At 36.6% G+C, this 21,680-nt stretch overlaps 1 protein-coding gene across 2 annotated transcripts in view; it reads right to left on the bottom strand.

Annotated features, from left to right (window-relative positions):
* The window catches only part of NUP205 (nucleoporin 205), a 78,652-nt gene that overhangs the window by 45,948 nt on the left and 11,024 nt on the right, over positions 1-21,680 (bottom strand). For both annotated transcript variants that reach the window (XR_003516565.2, XM_027574455.2), the window contains exons 4-15: positions 20,155-20,299; positions 19,616-19,775; positions 18,919-19,147; positions 16,557-16,721; positions 12,041-12,216; positions 9,261-9,377; positions 8,939-9,076; positions 6,487-6,637; positions 5,283-5,488; positions 3,436-3,618; positions 1,782-1,832; positions 975-1,184 (exon numbers count right to left, since the gene is read on the bottom strand). Coding sequence is in view for 1 of the 2 variants with exons in the window: in XM_027574455.2 (XP_027430256.1) it covers positions 975-1,184; positions 1,782-1,832; positions 3,436-3,618; positions 5,283-5,488; positions 6,487-6,637; positions 8,939-9,076; positions 9,261-9,377; positions 12,041-12,216; positions 16,557-16,721; positions 18,919-19,147; positions 19,616-19,775; positions 20,155-20,299 (1,931 nt within the window). In the remaining variant the exon portion in view is untranslated. The remainder of the gene's footprint in view (positions 1-974; positions 1,185-1,781; positions 1,833-3,435; positions 3,619-5,282; positions 5,489-6,486; positions 6,638-8,938; positions 9,077-9,260; positions 9,378-12,040; positions 12,217-16,556; positions 16,722-18,918; positions 19,148-19,615; positions 19,776-20,154; positions 20,300-21,680) is intronic.

Raw genomic sequence — 21,680 nt, 5'->3', positions numbered from 1 at the left:
TATGTATAGGAAAAAGACTAAGTTATTCTTCCTTTGGCAACAGGATTATGGATAATATCGTTACTTCTTATATTTTTCTACATTTTCCTAATTATCCCAAATTAGCACAAAAATTATTTTTATAATCACTAATACAACAAAGAAACCCAACAGGTTCAAAAACAGCAAATTATAAAAATAAAGCAGAAATGTCCCTACAAGACACATCCAAGCGTATTCTGTGAGGCAATAAACATTATTATAGACTAAGTGAATTACGTCAGAACCTGGAAGGGTCTCTTACATAGCTTAGAGGTTATGAGCTTGAATGTGGAATCAGAGTCCTAGGTTCAAATCCTGGTCCTGGACCTTAGGCAAGTTCCTTAACCTTGCTAAGCCTCCATCTGTAAAGTGGGAATATTAATAGTACCTGCCTCATGGTAATATTGGAATTACATAAGATGATATATATAAGTTCAGTTCTGAGTGTGTTGCAACCAGAGCAAATATGTATGTAAATGTCAGTGCTCCCTCAGGCTCCACTGGTGGCAAACATTCCTGACGGATCATAATACGCTTTCCCACTAAGCCAAGACTCCACAACCCAAAAGAGCTACTAAATCAACAGAAATTGGTGTGCAAGTTTAAAACTTATTTCAATCCCTAAACAAAAAGGACAATGTGTTTCCAACTGACAAAGGTATGACATTTTTGGTTCAATTTTGGTCCAAATTTGTTCAATTAAGGATCTGAATGACTATGAATTCATATCAATTAAACTACTGAGCACTAAAAAGTCAATGCTTTGGTTTTAATGCTGAGATTTTTTTTTTTAATGCATATAAACTAATCAGATCATGGACACATCAGTATTAAAACTATGAATTTTACTGATTGGCAAAAGCTAAAATGAATTTATAGCATCTTATATCTTTCATAAAGGAAAAAGCAGCAATAAATGAATAAGGACAAAAAAGGTTTTCTCTGAACATTACCTTTTCAGCTGCTCTCCGGTAAGCTCTTGTGCGGAATCGGAGAAACACAGAATCTCTAAGGAACTGCAAATAAGGGTCAAAGCCAGGGGGCCGCAGGCCAGCACCCAAATTAGAAGGAAATGAGCTCTCCACCAAAGTACTAATAAGCTGGCAAAAAGCCCGAGTCAGTGGGTATTCTTCACACCGGGATTCTATTTCATTTAGTTCAACCTACCAAAGAAAAATAAAGACATTTAGTAATATAAAACAATCAGCTATGAAGTACAAAACATCTTGCAGACATTGACTCACTAATTGAACTTACGATCACCACACCAAAAGAAACATAATATACATCACCATTTTTCATTTAGAGGAAAAGACACAAAAGTAGTATATCTAGATCAATCAGATGGAAGAATTTCAAATTCCCACATATTGTTCCTAACTGTGAATTAAAAATAGAAATCTTACGTGTTTCTTTATGAAAAAGAGAGGGGGAGCGTAGAGAGAGAAGAAAAGAAACTAAAACAAGTAAATTCTCACTTCAGGTTGACCCAAGTAACCTAATTAAATTGAATTTAAAGCAAACTTTCAGCTTGGATGGCTGCCATGTAACATCCTTTCCCAACTTTGAAACCTAAAGTATTCTGGTTCCTCTCACGAAAAATTTCATCTCCATTTCAACACTGACCAGACAACACTTCAAATGAAATTATATTAAATTTGAAAATTAGAGGAACCTAACAGGGTTAAGAAAAATTTTTGTTAATTTTCACCATGTGACTGTATGAATAGAGAGCATTTAAACAAAAAGGAAAACTTTACCTCGATACCGATAGCTTGCCTCTGGCTTGGAACCCTTACGGTCTGCAGTATCTTAAAATAGTAAGAAAACGTGTTAGGAACATCCCCCACTCCTCAATGAAAAGTAGTGGCTCTGCAATATAATAGTCATATTCCTCACACAACACATGCATGTATCTTCTGCTACTGATCAGAAAGCACAACTGAGGAGTCTGTGATGGGACTTTCATTAGCAATTGTGTGGGATTCAGGTAGAACCTTCGATTATCTGGGCTTCAGAAAACTAGTAGTTTCTAAGCGCACACAAGAAGCATATGCAGCAAATTTCCTCTGAGATATTCTAGGAATAAATCTTAAGAGGATTTATGGGACAAAATCTCACCAGTGTTCAAGACCAGCCCTACAATTAGCACCAGAAAACCAATAATTAAATTTGTTAAGAAAAGGTCTGTATAGGTTTCTTGTGTGGGCAAAAGTTCTGAGTTAAGATGTTCTGACCTGACCTTGCTAGGGACATAAGCAGTATATGGTATAATTAATTACACTTAATGTTATGTTATTTACCACTCTTACAAGCTGAAAATATACTATCAGGTAGGATCCTTTAAAAACAAATCTTGCTCTAAGAATAAAAATGTCTAAACCCAATCATATTTCATTTTCAGTATAGAGGAGCACTGAACACTTAGAACACTAAGTGGTGATACACTCATAAGTGAAAAAAATGATGTATTAATACTAAACCTAAGGGCACACACCAGCTCCCTGCATTTTGCTCTTATAAAGTATCATTACATCTTCAGGACACACGTTAGAAAATAACTAGAATATTTTACTGCTTCAAAATGGTGTTAGAATCACAGGTTCCTATATGTTTTATTATTTTTAGACAAACACATATTCCACCTAACCATTTTCCTAGAGATATTTCTGTAAAGCACATCCTTATTCTCCTTTTTAATCTTAGGTATATAGTGAATAACTATACCTTCACAGAAAAATTCCAATAGGCCTTACATCTAAAGAAATAAAAGTTAATAGACACACTTTTTCTTTTGGGATGGGACAGGAGGACATAAAAGGAAGCAACAGAAAAGAAAAACTGGTATTCCCCATATTTAATGAGTACAAATAATGTCTGAAGGCTTTTATCAGCCTGGTCTTTTTTTTTTTTTTTTTTAAGATTTTATTTATTTATTTGAGAGAGAGAGAGAGAGCACATGAGAGGGGGGAGGGTGAGAGGGAGAAGCAGACTCCCTGCCAAGCAGGGAGCCTGATGCAGGACTCGATCCAGGGACCCCAGGATCATGATCTGAGCCGAAGGCAGTCACTTAACCGACTGAGCCACCCAGGCGCCCTATCAGCCTGGTCTTAAAGACAGAGTTGAGGAATTCTGTCCATTTATTAATATCTCACAGACACTGAAAAACAAAGTCTTAAGAGAAGAACCTATCTCTGGTAACCTAGTGAAGCTGTCAACTGATCTAAAGCGAAAAACCTAAGCCTGTTAGTTTCTGATGCTATGGCTCGGTTCTAAACCACTGGCTCGGTACTAAATCATTAACTGGGAAGTTCATGGCGTACTGTTAAGTTGCAAATTGGATGCCCTTGCTTCTACCATATTATCAAGCCTCACTTTCCAAACTGTAGTAAATAAGAGAGCTTGTAATGCTACCTGAGTGTATTCCAACGACTGCCAAAGGGAAGCAGCAATTTCAGGGGATTTTCCAAAAGCAGCAAGGGTCTTCAGCAGCTCTGCTTTGAGAACAGGGGGAATACTGCATTGCAGGAGTCCCAGAATCACCACAACCGGGGTCCACTGAGGATGTTCACAGAGTGCCAGACGAGCATTTTCACTCTGGGCATCAAACACAAAAAGAACAAGAGAGACTTTCCCATCTTTAAAAGCTAAGAAAAATGACCAGCAATCATCTAAATTGCTAGCACTTATACTGAGTATTCATAGGCTTAATACATACTAAAACAAAGATAAGCCTATGGCTTATGCTTGAGGTGTACCAGTGGATCAAATCAAATTACAGCTCAGTCAATGTAAGGAATAGGGTAGAAATAGCCTTTTAGAATTACTTTTATAGCTCTAAGTATGGAAAATAATCCATATGAGATAAATGGTCTGCCAGGGTCACATAAATCTTACCTAAGCACTTGTAATCCTTTCTGAAACAATGTAGTATGTTTTTTACTATAATATATGAATGAATACCTTTTAGTTTTTTGAGAAAAAAAATGAAGATATATGTGGTATCAAATGCCACTTTCTTTTTAAGTAGGCTCCACACCCAGCGTAGAGTCCAACACAGGGCCTGAACTCATGACCCTGAGATCAAGACCTAAGCAGAGATCAAGAGCTAGATGCTTAGCTGACTGAGCCACCCAGGCGTGCCAATACCATTCCATTTTAATTCAACAAGAAATAACTACTAACTTTATGGGGGTTTTTTGGTTTTTTTTTAAGATTTTACTTATTTATTTGTCAGAGAGAGAGTGCATAAGGAGGGGGTAGTGGCAGGCAGAGGGAGAAACAGGCTCCCCGCTGGGCAGGGAGCCCAACAGGAGGCTCAATCTCAGGACCCTGGGATCATGACCTGAGCTGAACGAAGGCAGACACTTAACAACTGAGCCACCCAGGCGCTCCCTAACTTTATGTTTTAATGTTTAATAATAATGTTAAGCATTCCTAGAAAAGCCAAAAAGTTAGAAGACACTATTCCTGTCCTTAAGACAGAATGTCTCACTAAGCAATTTTGCTCTAGGAAATAATAGAACTAGAAGAGGTTTCTGAGAAGAGAAATTATGTAATGAAACTCATGTTTCTCATAAAGACTAATTTGACAGTGAGGGATAAGATGGTTTGGTGTAAGAAGAGAATAAAAGTAATTCAGTAAATAACTTTTCTTGGTTTTTTTCTTTCTTTTTTTTAATAAAAAACTTTTCTTTTTAATTAAAAATATTCTTGGGGTTCCTGGGTGCCTCAGTCAGTTAAGCAACCAACTCTTGATTTGGGCTGAGGTCATGATCTCAGGGTCGTGAGATTGAGTCCTGCTTCAGGATCCGTGCTTAGCGTGGAGCCTGCTTGAGATTCTCTCCCTCTGCCCCTCTCTGTCCCCCACTCGCACGTGCACTCTAAAAAAATAAATTCATTAAAAAATAAATTTAAAAAATATATTCTTTATGTATACATAACACCAACACACACATCCACACCTATGTTAGGAAACCTTCTAGAAGGATGTGCAGCCACAACTGATTCTTACTTGCCCTTCTGTTTTCTTTCAGGCATACACTATTATTTTCCCACTAGCTGACAGCAATAAGCTGGGCTACCATTACTACACCCTCTGAAGGTAAAGAAACACAGAGCTTAAAACCAGAATTTTATAAATGCAAAATTCATCACTCATAAACTTCAAGCATTTCATGAAAATTTGGGAGTTCCTTAAAATGCCCCTGTGCTAGAAAACAAATAAAATTACACTCTCACATACTGTGGATGATAATTACCCAAGTAATGATGGTAGAGGTGAGCTGTAAAAAAGCAATCAATCCATCCTGCTCCTTCTGGGTGATGCCACGTGAAGGAAGGTGACGGTACTGGACACTATCTGCGCTCGGAAGATCCTTCCGGAGGTGTTCATGGTAAAGCATTAAGGAGTGAAAGAAATGTTCCCAGGAAACAGGACTGCCACCTGTTCCCTGAATATTTTCAACTGTAAAGACAGCACAGAATTTTGTTTCAAGAATGTCTAAGCATGTGCTTGGAAATTGAGGGAGGAAAATAAATTTAAAGCAATAAACTTTGTCCTAGATAGAGTGTGTTGTCTAAATTAAGGAGTGTGTTGAAAAAGGGTTAGAATTCCTCTGTAAACTAAAACTCTGGATTAATTTTTCCTCAGGGCTAACAATGGGTGGTGCCCATATAAGTGCAAAGGTAAATTACTGTGGTTGTCAGTTATCTGCTTTATATCCATAAGCGTTCTCTGTGTTGTACTGTAATTATGTAGGGCTACTTTCCCCATCAGATAATTCCTAAATGTGAGCTTCAATTCCCAAAGAGGTAAGTGCAGTCTAGATTTGTAAATTACACTACAAGCAGGCCTTGACAGAGTAGCCAGAACACTGGCCTTAGAGCTGGCAGATCTCAGTTCCAATCCTGCTCTTCCTCGTGACCTTGGGTAAATTACTTCTCTAACCCTCAGTTTCCTCACATGTAAAAATGAAAGTAATATCTACCTAACAAAACAGATGCTTAATAAGTATTTCTTTCTCTTCTCTTTTGCAGTGTTTTAAATTTAACCAGACTCAAGTCTGAAAATTAAATGAGGAAATTGGGAGGGTTGACAGAGAAACTCTAAGTACAGAAATTTAGAAAACAAGTACTTATGAACATGAATTTAAAAAAATCAAACTCATGTGGCCAGGGTATATATTCTGTTTTGAGTACCAGATGTGTTCTTCAAAGTTTTTATGTATCAATTCTGATTTCTTAAACCGAATTACATTTTATAAAGCAAACAGTAAAACTGCCCAATCTGTGAGACCATCACTAATGCATAAAGCTACTAATGCGCTTCTTTCCCATTATTATAAAAATAATATATACACCTGGTAGAATCTAGTACAAATAACTAATATTCTTTAATGGGCAGGGTGATAGTGAACTCAAGAATGTCACAACAAACTTAGACAACATCCAGATTTTTCTTACCATGACTACTACCATTGACTTTAAGCAGGCTGAAACAGTAGTGAGCACACTGGGGCCCATTGGCCAATCCCTGGAGCATTTTCAAATAAGGAATGTAAATCGTTGGAGGCAATAGGTCACCCATTTGCCTAACAAACTTTGACAAGACAACCTGAAATAGGGAAAAATCAATAGTTTACAAAAAGCTTATCTTAACTTTTAGGTAGCATGGACTAACTAATAAAGACTACATATGAACTAAAACTAAATGCTCTAATTTGATAATCTGGTATTCTACTTATGAAAAATTTTTTCAAGATCATCATTAGCAATTTAATGCAATTATAGAATATTTTTGTGAATATAAAGTACAATTTTTTTTAAAACATCTCAATGTCACAGAACATAAGACTACTCACATTTTAAATATATAAAGCAATGGAAGAAATTTAGTCCTCTAAAATTAACCAGCAAAGTCAGATATACTTGGAACCCAGGGTTCATGAATCACAGTCAAATTTAGTATGAAGACCTAGGAACCTGAAAGAATTTTGGATGCTAACCTAAATGTACTGTTTTGTGTTCAGCCAGTACCACATTCCTACATTCCTGTTCCGTAAATCCACTTCTTAGTTTTTCCTTTTATCTTGCTTATTCCTTAAATCTAATACCAAAAATACTATTCAGACATTGAGGCTCATTGGTTGTAATTCAGAACTGAAAATGTTACAGATCTCTGGAAATTGTTGTTAAATCTGTTTAGGTATAAATGATTTTCTAATTATGGAGAAAAAATCCTTATTTCTAAGAGATATTTATTTACCCAGTAAAAGGGGAAATGTGCTGCTGTCTATAAGTTACTTTAATGTACTCCAGCAAAATCAAAGTAGTAAAAATAGCAGTAGTAGATGAAGCAAACAAGGCAAAATGTTAACAGCTATTATATTGAGATGTTGGGTGTTCATTATAATTATTCTCTCTCCCAAATGCTTGAAATATTTCATAATATAAAGATTTTTTTAATCTTCAAAAAATGTTAATAAGCCATTCTCCAAAACATTTTTTAAATGCGGAGAAAAATAAATGTAAGAAATGCAGTAAAAAGGCATCTGATCTCAGACTCGAGCATAACTGAAAATTATTTGACATAAAGCTTCTAGAACAGCAAATCCCAAAAAGATGAAGATAGATACTGCAATCCATCTTATTTGAGACTGCATATCCTACTTAACATAGGATAGAAAATGGACTTTTTCCTACATTATCTACTGACTCATAGGCATTTTGTCATCAATTCTAACCTCTAAACCTTTCCTTCTAGTACTTTTATACCTCTCCTATCTTCCCCAACTTGTTAAGAATGGTATATATTGGGCGCCTGGGTGGCTCAGTTGGTTAAGCGACTGCCTTCGGCTCAGGTCATGATCCTGGAGTCCCGGGATCAAGTCCCGCATCGGGCTCCCTGCTCAGCAGTGAGTCTGCTTCTCCCTCTGACCGTCTCCTCTCTCATGCTCTATCTCATTCTCTCTCTCAAATAAATAAATAAAATCTTTAAAAAAAAAAAAAAGAATGGTATATATTGGGGATGCCTGGCTGGCTCAGTCTGTGGAGCATGCGACTCTTGATCTCGTGGTAGCGAGTTCGAGCCCCATGCTGGGTGTAGAGTTTACTTAAAAATAAAATCTTGGGGACACCTGGGTGGCTCAGTCAGTTAAGCATCTGCCTTTGGCTCAGGTCATAATCCCAGGGTCCTGGGATCGAGTCTCGCATCAGGCTCCTTGCTCAGCAGGGAGCCTGCTTCTCCCTCTGCCTGCCACTCCCCCTGCTTGTGTGCTCTCTCTCTCTCTGACAAATGAATAAATAAAATCTTTAGAAAAATAAAATAAAATAAATAATAATAATATCTTAAGACAAAAAGACAAAAGAATGATGTATGTATTGGTTACTGTCATGCCTGTTGAGTACAGACTAATACTAATACCAATAAAATTCAAATAAATGATACATAGGAAGACTAGACACCTTTCTCTCTACAATTTGACACATACCTAGTATGTTACAAAAGGCTAACTACGTATCAGAACTTAAATTTAAGAGTTTCAAATTTCCAGGGCGCCTGGGTGGCTCAGTTGGTTAAGCAACTGCCTTCGGCTCAGGTCATGATCCTGGAGTCCCGGGATCGAGTCCCGCATTGGGCTCCCTGCTCGGTGAGGGGCCTGCTTCTCCCTCTGACCCTCCCCGCTCTCATGTACTCTCTCTCTCTCTCTCATTCTCACTCTCTCAAAATAAATAAATAAATCTTTAAAAAAAAAAAAAGAGTTTCAAATTTCCTTAAGAAAACAGTGTAAATTTCTAAGTTACACAAGAGGTCAGTTGTGTTAATGGCAATAACATCAGGAAATAACATTTTTTCATGGTTCAAGACTCCCAATTATCATACCAAGGTAGAAAAGTAGAAAAACTAAGAGCTCACCTGGCGTTGAGGGGGTCGCTGATGAGCCACCCCAAGGTAAGAACCCATGATAGTGGAAGTCTGAAGAGGCTCTGAGGGACACCAATATTCGAGAGCAAGCTCCAAATTAAAAGGGTTCTTTTTATATAGCTCACCAATCTGCAAAGTGTAAGCAAAGACTGGGTGAAAATGCCTATAACTCAACAATTACTTTTAAGTGAAAATTTACATTTTTATGGAATTCACTTGTAGATTTGAAACATTAGAAGTGAAACTTTCTACAGTTAGGGAATAAATAATGGAAGGAGGGAGAGATGACCATCCATCCAGTGTAATGGCTTACCAAGAGCATTAAGTGTTCCAGATCTCTTCTAAGTGAAATGGGAGGTTCATTACCCATCTGCATACTCATATGAATTATTCGAGCATCTTCATCTGCCCGATTCCTCAACTGTTTCACCTATTAAATACATTACATAGTTTAATATGGAAATTTAGTATATAGGTTAATAATACCAAAATCAGGCAACTGTCTAGAAGTGATTACATAATAGAAAAACTGTTTAAACATCTATTCCACATTAATGGCATGAAGAAATATGCTAGGAATTTTGTGATACCACTATCCATAATTTAAAAATATCTTAAAATGTCAGTGCATTTTCCAGTACAGAGAAGTTGAGTCTTAACTACAGTATTTCTCAAAAGGAACATTACTGACATTTTGAACAGGACATTTCTTCACTGGGTTGGATCATCCTGAACACTGCAGGACAGTTTAGCATCTCTGGACTACCCACTTCCACCAATAACTCCACCAAAGATTTTAACAAGGAAAAGTGGTGCCACTAATTTCCCACTCTCTGAAGGACATTATTGCACTGGCTGAGAAACATCACCTTATAACATTCGTGTGAACTAAACGCCAACTGATAGAAGAAACTACTCTCTTTTAAAAACAAAACAAAAAAAGCAGGACAAACCCACAATTCAATACTCCTCTCTCAATATTTATTAGAACAAGTATACACAATCTGTAAGGACATGGAAGGCTTAACACTATCAACCAACTTTCCCTAATGGGCATTTACAGAATACTCCACAGAACAGCAGGAGAACATACATTCCTTTCGTGTGTGCATACAACATTTCCAAGATAGGCCATATTCTGAATCATAAAACAAACCTCAGCCAATTTAATATAAATTGAAATCCTGTAGAGTATGTTCTCTGACCACAACAAAAATAAACTAGCATCAGTTACAGAGAGATGCCGGGAAGCCCCCAAATATTTGGAAATTAAACAACACTTCTAAATAATCCACTGATCAAAGAAGTCTCAAGGAAAATTAAAAAACATTAAATTGAACAAAAAGGAAAACACAACATATCAAAATTTATGTGACACAACTAAAGCAATAATTAGAGATAAATGTGTAACATTAAATATTTGTATTAGAAAAAAAGGTTTCAAATCAATAATCTAAGCTTCTACCTTAATAAATTGAAATTAGAAATGCGAATTAAGCCCAAAGCAAAAAGGAAGAAAATAATGTAGAGCAGAAATCAGTAACAGTGAAAACAAAGTATAAGAAAATCAATGAGGCCAAAAGCTGGTTCTTTAGGAAGTTCAATAAAATTGATAAACCTCTAGCCAGGTTAATTAAGAAGACACACACACACACACAGAAGATACAAATTACCAAAATTAAGAATGAAAAAAGAAACATCATTACAGATCCTACTAATAGTATAATAAAGGAATATTGGGAATAACTTTATGCCAATCAATCTGAATAAAAAGGACAAATTCACTGATACACACAAACCAAAGCTTGTTCAAGAAGAGACCGATAACCTAAATACTCCTATTATCTATCAAAGTACTCCAATTATGTGAATTCACTCTTTACGTTATTCAAGCCATTTATGATTATCTTTCCATAACTAAAGTCCCATCTGGACTACTGATTAGGAAACACTTAAGACTTAACCTTTCTATGACTTCATTTCTGCAAACGTAAAATGAAAGGATTAGCATGCTTCTTCCTATTCCAAAATTCTGTGATATTAATCTATCAAGTCCTTCGAGGTTACTGAGGGTTCAGGTTTTCTGTTAAAGTATTCCTTGACTATTCTAGTCCTGAGGGAGCTATTCTTAGCCTAAATAAATCCATAAATTTACTGTCTATACCTCTCATTTACTGTTACTACCTAATCTCTCCAACTAGATTATAAATTCTTTATTGGTAAGGAATGAGTCTACTACTTATTTGTCTTCTTCACAACTTCTAGTATAGTACCTGGCACACAGGAGAAACTCAACAAACACTTAATTCATTAAATAATGAATAAGCACTTCACTCCCTGATCGTTTGTTGCCACTTGAGGTAGTCTTTCCATTTGCCTTATGTGTTTCAGGAGGTATGGTAGCAGAACTGTACTACAGTATTACAAGTATAGGTCCTTTAGGGTGTTTTTAAATACACACACACAAAAAGTGAGTTCATAGGGTTTTACGCCCTCATTTATTTCCTGCCCGCATTTTGATGGCTTCCTTGGAACAAAACTGCACAAAAAAACATATGCTCTGGAGAAACTGTCTGAAATGGCTCTAAGAATCCCTTTTTGGATCAAAGTTACAGCTTGAACTCTTTATTTGAAAGTAGCCTTTGCATTTGTTTCTTAAATCCATTACATTACCTGTATGCATGAAGTCCATTTATACACTATAAAGAGTCTACACAATTATCTATAAGACTGGAGATTTTCCACTATGCCTCTTCCAAATCATGTATAAATATATCAATACGACAATCTAAGCATTGATCCCTGGGGTATCATGACGTTAACAATTTTCTACGCATAGTAATTTAACTATCACTCTCTCCTTATAAACTATTCTCAATGTCAAATATTTTGTTCTTTTAGCTTAGTCTCAATTACCAGGTCTTATTTCATTTTCATGAATTACTAATTCAAAAGCTGTAACACAACTATTGTCAAATTATAGTCTACAATAAAAGATTTTATTAATTTCCAAACATAAAGTGAATTGACCAGTTTTATTATTTCATAAAAATTTTCCACTATTTTTTACTTATCTTACATTATTATACCTACCTTCATTGGCATAAGTGCAAGGAAATCTGTGATGAGATTATGGACTCTACGGATATAAAATTCCTCCTGATAGAAGTTTTCTGACACCACTACGGATTCAGTGAGGAACAGGAAAACATTGTCAGCAATTGCGAGCTCTGCCATTGCTTCATCTGCTTCTGTAAATTCAGCCAGAGCTAGAAATATATTTAAAAAACAGCACATGAAGGGTAAGTTATTAAACTAGATTATAACATTTCAGAATACTCTCTTGATGTTTCAAAATTCAGGTATCTTCTGAACCTTCAAGCATGTGCTATGTAAAAAATAAGACTGTATTACTGTAATAGACTCACAAACTCAAAAGAGCTACTGAAAAAGTACATTAGAGGGGCGCCTAGATGGCTCAGTCGTTAAGCATCTGCCTTCGGCTCAGGTCATGATCCCGCGGTCCTGGAATCGAGCCCCACATAGGGCTCCCTGCTCCGCAGGAAGCCTGCTTCTCCCTCTCCCACTCCCCCTGCTTGTGTTCCCTCTCTCGCTGTGTCTCTGTCAAATAAATAAATTAAAAATCTTAAAAAAAAAAAGTACATTAGGAAACCATGTGCTCTTCACAGTAACAACATGAGCAATAAAAAATTACTTCAGAGATATATGATGTAACACTGATACAGTAAGGGAGTTGTTATCAAAACATTAACATATGAAAATGACGCTAAGGCTTTAATCTCAATGAAATGAACTAGATCATTCAGAAAAAGTCTTCACAGCTAATAAGTGAGACCAAGACCTGAACATGACCACCTAAGTAACTCTTCTAATTTGATAACAAAGTAGCAAAAATTGAAAAACTAAACCTTAACCTAAACACAAACTGGTCTACTTGTAACTTTTTTTAGCTTTTTATTCAAAATATTTCAAATAGGTATCTAAACAGACCAATATAATGAACCACCACAAAACCCATCAGCTAACTTTGATGTTATACATTTATGCAATCATATTTCATCTAGATCTCCACGTATTCCCAAATGAGATTTAAGCAAATGCCAGACAATTTAACATTTCATTTGTACATATTTCAGTATACAACTCAAAAGAATACTTTAAAAACAAAGAATTAACCATACATACAAATAACATTATACCTTAATACCATTATATCTTAAAAAAAAAAATTCCTCAATATCAAATATCCACACAGTAATCAAATTTACAACAGTCCCATAAATGCTATAAAAGATTTTAGTTTGGTTTTTTGCTTTTTGTCTTTTTGTGCAATTTGTTTGCTTGAATAAGATCTACAGATTGTTTGAGTGATACATCTGTAGACTCCTCCTGTATCTTTTTAATTTTTCACTTGCCCTTTATCTGCTGCAGAAACTGGACTTTTATCCTACAGTTTCCACAATGTGGTTTGATATCTATCCCAGTGGTATAGTTAACATACTCCTCTGTCTTCTGGTTATACTAAAAATTGGTAGTTTGATCTAGAGACCTGATATGACTTACATTCAATTTTTTTGGTAAAAGTATGTCACAGGTGCTGCTGTGTCCTTCCATCAAAAAATACACCGTTGCTTGCTTCTTTTAAATTTACATATAAAACTGCTAGGTAACTGTGATAATCTGGCTTTGGAAAAGAATTGTGTGTAGTTCATTCTACTTGAGCGTTATACAGACCAAATACAGAGTATGCTACTCAAAGTACATTTTCATTGCCTTGAAAAGGGTCAGGAATAGATAGATGTAAGCCAAGAGTTTCAACCAGAGGAAAACAGATAGGTTTTTACATTTTATTTTGCATTTTGAAATAAAGCCTGCATATCTACCCATACCATACAAACTCCTTGAGAACAAAATAGTTTAATTCTTTATGACTAATACTTATTATTAAAATTTCTAATTAAATATTAATAACAACTAATTACAAACCTTCACTTGAATTCAGAAATACTAGAACTTAAATCACATGATCAATTCAAGAACTATTTCTTGAAGACTATTTAGGTAATAAAGCATCAATTTTTTTTTATTATGTTATATTAATCACCATACATTACATCATTAGTTTTTGATGTAGTGTTCCATGATTCATTGTTTGCGTATAACACCCAGTGCTCCATGCAAAACATGCCCTCTTTAATACCCATCACCAGGCTAACCCATCCCCCCACCCCCTCCCCTCTAGAACCCTCAGTTTGTTTCTCAGAGTCCATAGTCTCTCATGGTTCATCTCCCCCTCAGATCACCCCCTTCATTTTTCGCTTCCTGCTATCTTTTTTTTTTAACATATAATGTACTATTTGTTTCAGAGGTACAGATCTGTGATTCAACAGTCTTGCACAATTCACAGTGCTCACCATAGCACATACCCTCCCCAATGTCTATCACCCAGCCACCCCATCCCTCCCACCCCCCCCCAGCAACCCTGTTTGTTTCCTGAGATTAAGAATTCCTCATATCAGTGATATCATATGATACATGTTTTTCTCTGATTGACTTATTTCACTCAGCATAATACCCTCCAGTTCCATCCACATCCTTGCAAATGGCAAGATTTCATTCCTTTTGATGGCTGCATAATATTCCATTGTGTATATATACCACATCTTCTTTATCCATTCCTCTGTCGATGGACATCTTGGTTCTTTCCATAGTTTGGCTATTGTGGACACTGCTGCTATAAACATCGGGGTGCACATACCCCTTTGGATCCCTACATTTGTATGTTTGGGGTAAATACCCAATAGTGCAATTGCTGGGTTGTACAGTAGCTCTATTTTCAACTGTTTGAGGAACCTCCATACTGTTTTCCAGAGTGGCTGCACCAGCTTGCATTCCCACCAACAGTGTAGGAGGGTTCCCCTTTCTCCACATCCCCGCCAACATCTGTCATTTCCTGACTTGTTAATTTTAGCCATTCTGACTGGTGTGAGGTAGTATCTCACTGAGGTTTTGATTTGGATTTCCCGGATGCTGAGCGATGTTGAGCACTTTTTCACATGTCTGTTGGCCATTTGGATGTCTTCTTTGGAAAAATGTCTGTTCATGTCTTCCGCCTATTTCTTGATTGGATTATTTGTTCTTTGGGTGTTGAGTTTGATTAAGTTCTTTATAGATTTTGGATACTAGCCCTTTATCTGGTATGTCATTTGCAAATATCTTCTCCCATTCTGTTCGATGTCTTTTGGTTTTATTGACTGTTTCCTTTGCTGTGCAAAAGCTTTTTATCTTGATGAAGTCCCAATAGTTCATTTTTGCCCTTGCTTCCCTTGCCTTTGGCGATGTTTCTTGGAAGAAGTTGCTGCGGCTGAGGTCAAAGAGGTTGCTGCCTGTGTTCTCCTTTAGGATTTTGATGGACTCCTGTCTCACATTTAGGTCTTTGTAAACTGAGTGTTAATGTCTAAAAAATTTATTGAAATTTGGAGTTTAATAAAGTTTCAAACACTATAAATTAGCGTAGTAAACATGTTTGGTAAGTTTTTCAGAAGTCTATGAAGAGAGTAGTAACTAATTTTTCAAAATTCCTATTTTATTAAAACTTGTCTGGGGGAACGTGGGTGGCTCGGTAGGTTAAGGATCTGCCTTTGGCTAAATTCGTAATCCCAGGATCCTGGGATCAAGCTCCATATCGGGCTCCCTGCTCAGTGGGGAGCCTGCTTCTCCCTCTCCTGCTCACCCTAACTGTGCTCTCTCTCTGTCAAATAAATAAAATCTTTAAACACAGGGGCACCTGGGTGACTCAGTCAGTTGGGCATCTGCCTTTGGCTCAGGTCATGATCCCGGGATCCTGGGATCAAGCCCCGCGTCAGGCTCCCTGATCAGTGGGAGGCCTGCTTTTCCCTCTCCCTCTGCCTGCCACTCCCCCTGCTTGTGTTCTTTCTCTCTGTCAAATAAATATTAAAAATAAATAAATAAATAAAATCTTTAAAGACAAACAACAAAAACTTGTCTGTATTATTTCAAGAATGGCCTTTTTTTTTTGAGAGAGAGAGTGTGTGCGTGCATGCGTGCACACAAGTGGGGAAGGGGTAGAGGGAGAGAATCCTCAAGCAGACTCCCCACTGAGCACGGGAGCCCTGAGATCTCACCTGAGCTGAAATCAGGAGTTGGATGCCTGACCAACTGAGCCACCCAGGCACCCCTAACATATTTTATTTTTAAATAATACTAATTTTTAATTTGTGAAAAATTATTTTGTGAAAACCAAAGAAGAAAACATAAAAAAAAATAGTAAATTTTAATTTAAAAAATTATGATACCGCCATTTCAAATTTTACACTCTTAAGGAAAAAAAGAAGCTAAAAGAGCACTGTCACTGGCTCTAATAAAGAGAAATAATATTTCATGAAAGTTCTTTCGGGAAACAAGAAAAAAAAATTGGTATTTCACCACATTCCAAAGCTTCATTTAACACAACTCTAGATACCTTCCTGTGCTCATGCTTATATATGTCAAAGATAATACTTCTTTCAAAATACCATTGAAGTTGATATGTTCTTTCTCATAACTAAATTACCTACAATCAATTTACCTGTCACATCAGGTAGCTGAGATATTCCTCTCAATGCCAGTGCCCAGGCAAGTCTAACAGTGGCTTGCAGCCCAGGCAGTTTCCAAAGCTGTGAGTCTTGAAGGCGGGAGTGAATTGTTGCAATGTACTGTCTTTCTGTCAACAGTGGAAGTTGATGAATCATATCTGAAAACACAAAAATAGACCACTATACCGAAAAGTAGAAAAATTCTCACTTTTGATATACAAGAGTAATGTCTAAAAATCAGAAATCAGAGTACTCTTATCAAATAACTGTGGACTAATTAACATTAATGTTTGACAAACCAAAAACAAAATTATCACCACAAAAATTATATGCAAACAAACTGAAAGAGGCAATCGACAATTCTAAATTTTAATTCTATTTTTTTCAATTTTTTTAAATAAACTTACTATAAAAAATTTAAAAAACAGTTAAAGAGTCACTCATTTTTTCCTGTATATAAATTCTAAAATATATCAGGGTGCCTGGCTGGCTCAATCGGTTGAGCGTGTGACTCTTAATCTTGGAGTTCTAAGTTCAAGCTCCACATTGGGTGTAGAGACTACTTAAAAATAAAATCTTTAGGGGTGCCTGGGTGGCTCAGTCAGTTAAGCATCCGACTCCTCATTTTGGCTCAGGTCATGATCTCAGAGTCATGAGATCGAGGCCTGTGTCAGGCTCCGTGGAGCCTGCTTAAGATCCCTCTCTCTTCCTCTCCCTCTGCCCCCACCGCACTGCTTGTGCATTCTCTCTCTCTAAAAAAACAAAATATAAAATCTTTTAAAAAATAAATAAAAATAAAATATAAATCAATGCCATTTAAAGATCAAAAAAAGATATAATTTGGGGCACCTGGCTGGCTCAGTTGGTGGAGTGTATGACTCTTGCTCTTGGGGTTGTGAGTTCGAGCCCCATGTTGGGTGTAGAGGTTACTTAAAAATAAAATCTTTAAAAAAAAAAAGAATTTTACTAGAGAAATGCCTGAATTTAAAATATCAAGCAAAAACTGGCCAAAACAAAGGATCCAAATTGCAAACAAGTATCTACTCTGATTATAACAAATGAAATTGCTAAATAATACTAATTTTCAATTTACAGTTCAATTATACTATGGTACTTCAAACAAGCACAGGATTCTGAATAAATACTAAAATGGGAAACACCACTAACACCTAAGAATTCATTTATTTTACTTCATTATTTTCTTGTACTTCCTTTTGATGTCAGTGGTTCCCAACCTTTAACAAAGAACACATTCTGTATTTAATTTCCTGTGTTTTAAAAGTTTCCATCTACTACTATACATGTACTCTACTAATTCACTTCTCCCATTTATTAATCAAACATATACAGAACAACCAACAAGAAATTACAGTCAAAATGAGTTAATTAATATAAGCATCCTAAATTTATAAAATTACAACCTAATACAAAACCTTCCATTTTAGCCTATGAAACCTTCCAGGCATTTCATTTTGCTTTTGAAAGTCCCACTTACAAGTTTCCATGAACACAGTCTGTCCCTACTTAATTCTGTGCTTTACTTCATTAAAGACAGGAAATCTGACGAATGTAGTAACAGGCAGCATTCCTAGATGAGCACAGGTAGCACTTATTCTGTGACATGCAGAGCACTGTGTGACAATTTGACTGGAGGAAAGGGGTACTTAGGTTTTCCATAAGCCTTTCCTAATGCTTAAGGATGGTCACCAAACATGAGTGGAAAATGTCTATCCTCCTTACATACTTACTGAGAGAACACGCCGATGACACGATCAAAAGTGGACAGAGGTAATGATGTAATGTATGGTGATTAACATAAAAAAAAAGTGGACAGAGGATAACTTTTCAAGTAAGTATAAATATCTGTGCTGTTAAAAGGCAATAATCTTCCAATAATCTTCGGGAATCATTTTTGAGATCCTCATTTCTAAGCAGTAGTTTATGAGGTTACCAAGTAAAAGTATTACCCACTTCAGAGAAAATATAAATTAGAGAGGATGTATTACTAAAAATGATAGTTATCCTCCCTTAGAATGTTTTCATGAAAGGTTTGAAATGTGAATAATTAATATAAAGAAACAAACAATGAATTGCACATGCAGAACTCATGAACATGTATTACATAACTTTTACCACTTTCCTATTCCAAAACTGAAAAGGACAATAGAGATATCCAACACAGTACATATTTTTAAAAAGGTGATCTTACTGATGAATTACGCACACAGGAAAAAATACAGGAATAAAATATACAATTTTTTATTTTAGTAGTTAAAATATTGCCCTTAAGGGTAACCTCCAAAATTTAATCTGATTTTTTTAAATAAAGACATTAATAGGTATAAAATTCAATACCATCTCTTTCCTCTGTGCTTTGTTCTATAAAACTGATATCAAAGCAGTACAGAAGCGCCATAAGAAGAGCCAGATTCACGGCATCCAACGAGCCATTAGCCTCAACTGTCACTTTTTCCAAATGGCCAATAAGAAGCAGAGTGTCATCTTTGCCTAAAGGTGACTGACAAGCCCAGGCAAAAAGGCTTTCTGCCAGAGACTGCCTGCACTCCTTGATGAGATCAGAAACCTAGAGATAAAAATGTATGATCATCAGTATACATAAATCACAGTGAAGCCTGGTCTTATTCCAAAAAGTAAACTACCTTTTACAAAGCTAACTAACTAAATAAATCTATCTGAATCCACAAGTAACCCTAAAATCTCACCTCTAGAATTCTAAACAAACCCTATTGTTAATTCCTCATTTTAAGTTCCAAGCTCCTTTATGTAATCAAGGAGCTTGGAACTTATGTAATTCCTTGGAACTTCATGTAATTCCTTCAAGCGTTCATTCCAGAAAAAGAGCTACAATAGCACATAAGTGACTAGAAAGAAGTGAAAACAGCTGAAAGTCAATTTTGGATAGAGATGCCTATACATTTCAATGGACATTAGCAATTTTCCTATGCCTGTGTTAGAATGTTCTAAATGCCATGACTTTTCTGCCTGAGATCTGACACAGACGACCCATGAACTGATCTCATTGAACCCTTGCCTCTTTTCGGTGTTTTTCACTGCCCAAACCTCTCTCCCGCTGTAGTTTCTCAAACTCATTGTTCACATCAATCTGTGACACCAGAGTAAGGACTTTATAAGTCAATCCTTGCTCCATCAGCTCCTCTGTAAAGTGGGTTGTCATGGAAACCAGCTCTGGACTGTAATGAAAAGAAATCAATGGAGAAAGTTACAATGAACAGTCACGTCTACACTTCATCATACAGATACAGCAAGCGCTCTTGACAATAATGTTTCATTACTAGAAAAAAAACAGGATGAATTGTAACTCAGCTCTTTTCATCCTTGCTAGGTAATTAGGCATCAATAAACTTCTAACCATAAATAATTATTTTTTATTTGTAAACTAAATAAAGCAGCTTTAATCTGTCACTCTTTGCAGAATACTCAGTTATGTTACATATTTTACTTAAATTATACATACTAAAAGGAGAAATTTTTGTTATTTCTAATAATTAAAATAACAATCCGACAAGTAATTTCCAAAAAAAGCCCTGAAATCCAAAGAAGCAAACAGACCTGAGTTCGAGAGTCCATGTTTTTCCTCGTCTGGACTGTATCAAGGCTTTCAGGGAGTTTGCAATGCACCGTTTTCCATCCCAGTATAAAAGAACAGCTACTAATCCTCTGGTGAGACCAGGAAAATGTGGCTGTTGGTGCTCTCCTAGATAGGGGAGTTTAGAAATAATTTAGTAAATACGTGTTTAGGAGACAAAAAATTACTATACCAATGTTCAGTTCAAAGAAATCACAGAATCTCAGGGTTCAAGAGGTCCTATGGTCCTCTACTCCAAACACCCACCTACTGTCTTCCTCCTCCCACATCCTCAAGAGGCCATCCAATTTGTGCTGGAACACCAGTACTCACATGGAACTCACCATTTCCCAAACTCTCAACCTCACCTTCATCCACGATTTCCATATGCTGGTCTCACTGCGGTCCACTGAGTCTAATAATAGTTAATGCCCATTTCCCCCTCTTTCACATGAAGTCTTTCAAATGTTTAGAAGTTTCTTCCCCTAGAGTTTTCTCTGAAAAGTAAATAACCAATTCCTATGTTTCTAGTTCACTCGCCCTTTCAACTGCTCTTTTGAATAAGTTCCACTTTTGTCTTTTTTAGTTTTCGTTTAATTTCCTAAGGCTAGTTGTCTTCTCCCCGAAGTCCAATCACTCCACTCTCCTGTAACCAAATTCATCTTGAAGCTCACACCTCTGCACAGCCCATTCCTCGTGCCTAGACGCCTTTTGTCCTCCTGAGTGCACACCTATTCCATGTGACATGTGCCTACTCGTATTTCAACACCTAGTTCAGGCCTCATGAATTTTGTGACGACTTCTCTGTACACCCTGAGGTCAATTTAATCCCTTTGCCTCTGGACCATCACTAAATCTTGCATAAACTGGCATTAATGCACTTTAATGTATAATTACTCGTCTCCATATTTTTCTCAATTACTAGACTATGAGCTCCTTTACACTAGTTGAAGTTTCGTTCGTGTTTCTATCCCTGGAGTCTTACCACAGTGCCTGGCCCATGATAAACATAAAATAAATGTTTGTTAAATGCAAGTTCTGAGTTAAACTAAAAACTCAAGCCTAACCAGTTAACATTTCCCGCAATAGAGTGGGAAAACTACCTTCCTATTTCTCAGTATCATACTTCTTTTTTTTTTTTTAAAGATTTTATTTATTTATGAGAGACAGAGGGAGAGAGAGAGAGAGAGAGAGAGAGAAGCAGAGGGAGAAGCAGGCTCCCAAGGAGCAGGGAGCCCGATGCGGGACTCAATCCCAGGACCCCGGGATCATGATCCAAGCCCAAGGCAGTCGCTTAACCAACTGAGCCACCCAGGCGCCCTCAGTATCATACTTCTTTTAATGCAGCCTTAGGTCAAAAAGGATTTTGGAAGCCACATGATATCTTTAAACATAGGAGACTTTCTTGGGGCACCTGCGTGGCTCAGTCGGTTAAGTGCCCAACTCGGGTTTTGGCTCAGGTCGTGATCTCATGGGTCGCAGGATCGAGCCTCCCGTGGGGCTCCATGCT

The sequence above is a fragment of the Zalophus californianus genome, chromosome 12 (genome assembly GCF_009762305.2).
Source record: "Zalophus californianus isolate mZalCal1 chromosome 12, mZalCal1.pri.v2, whole genome shotgun sequence".
NCBI lineage: Eukaryota > Metazoa > Chordata > Mammalia > Carnivora > Otariidae > Zalophus > Zalophus californianus.
The sequence above is the reverse complement of the archived record's forward strand: the minus strand, read 5'-3'. Positions and strand labels throughout refer to the sequence as shown.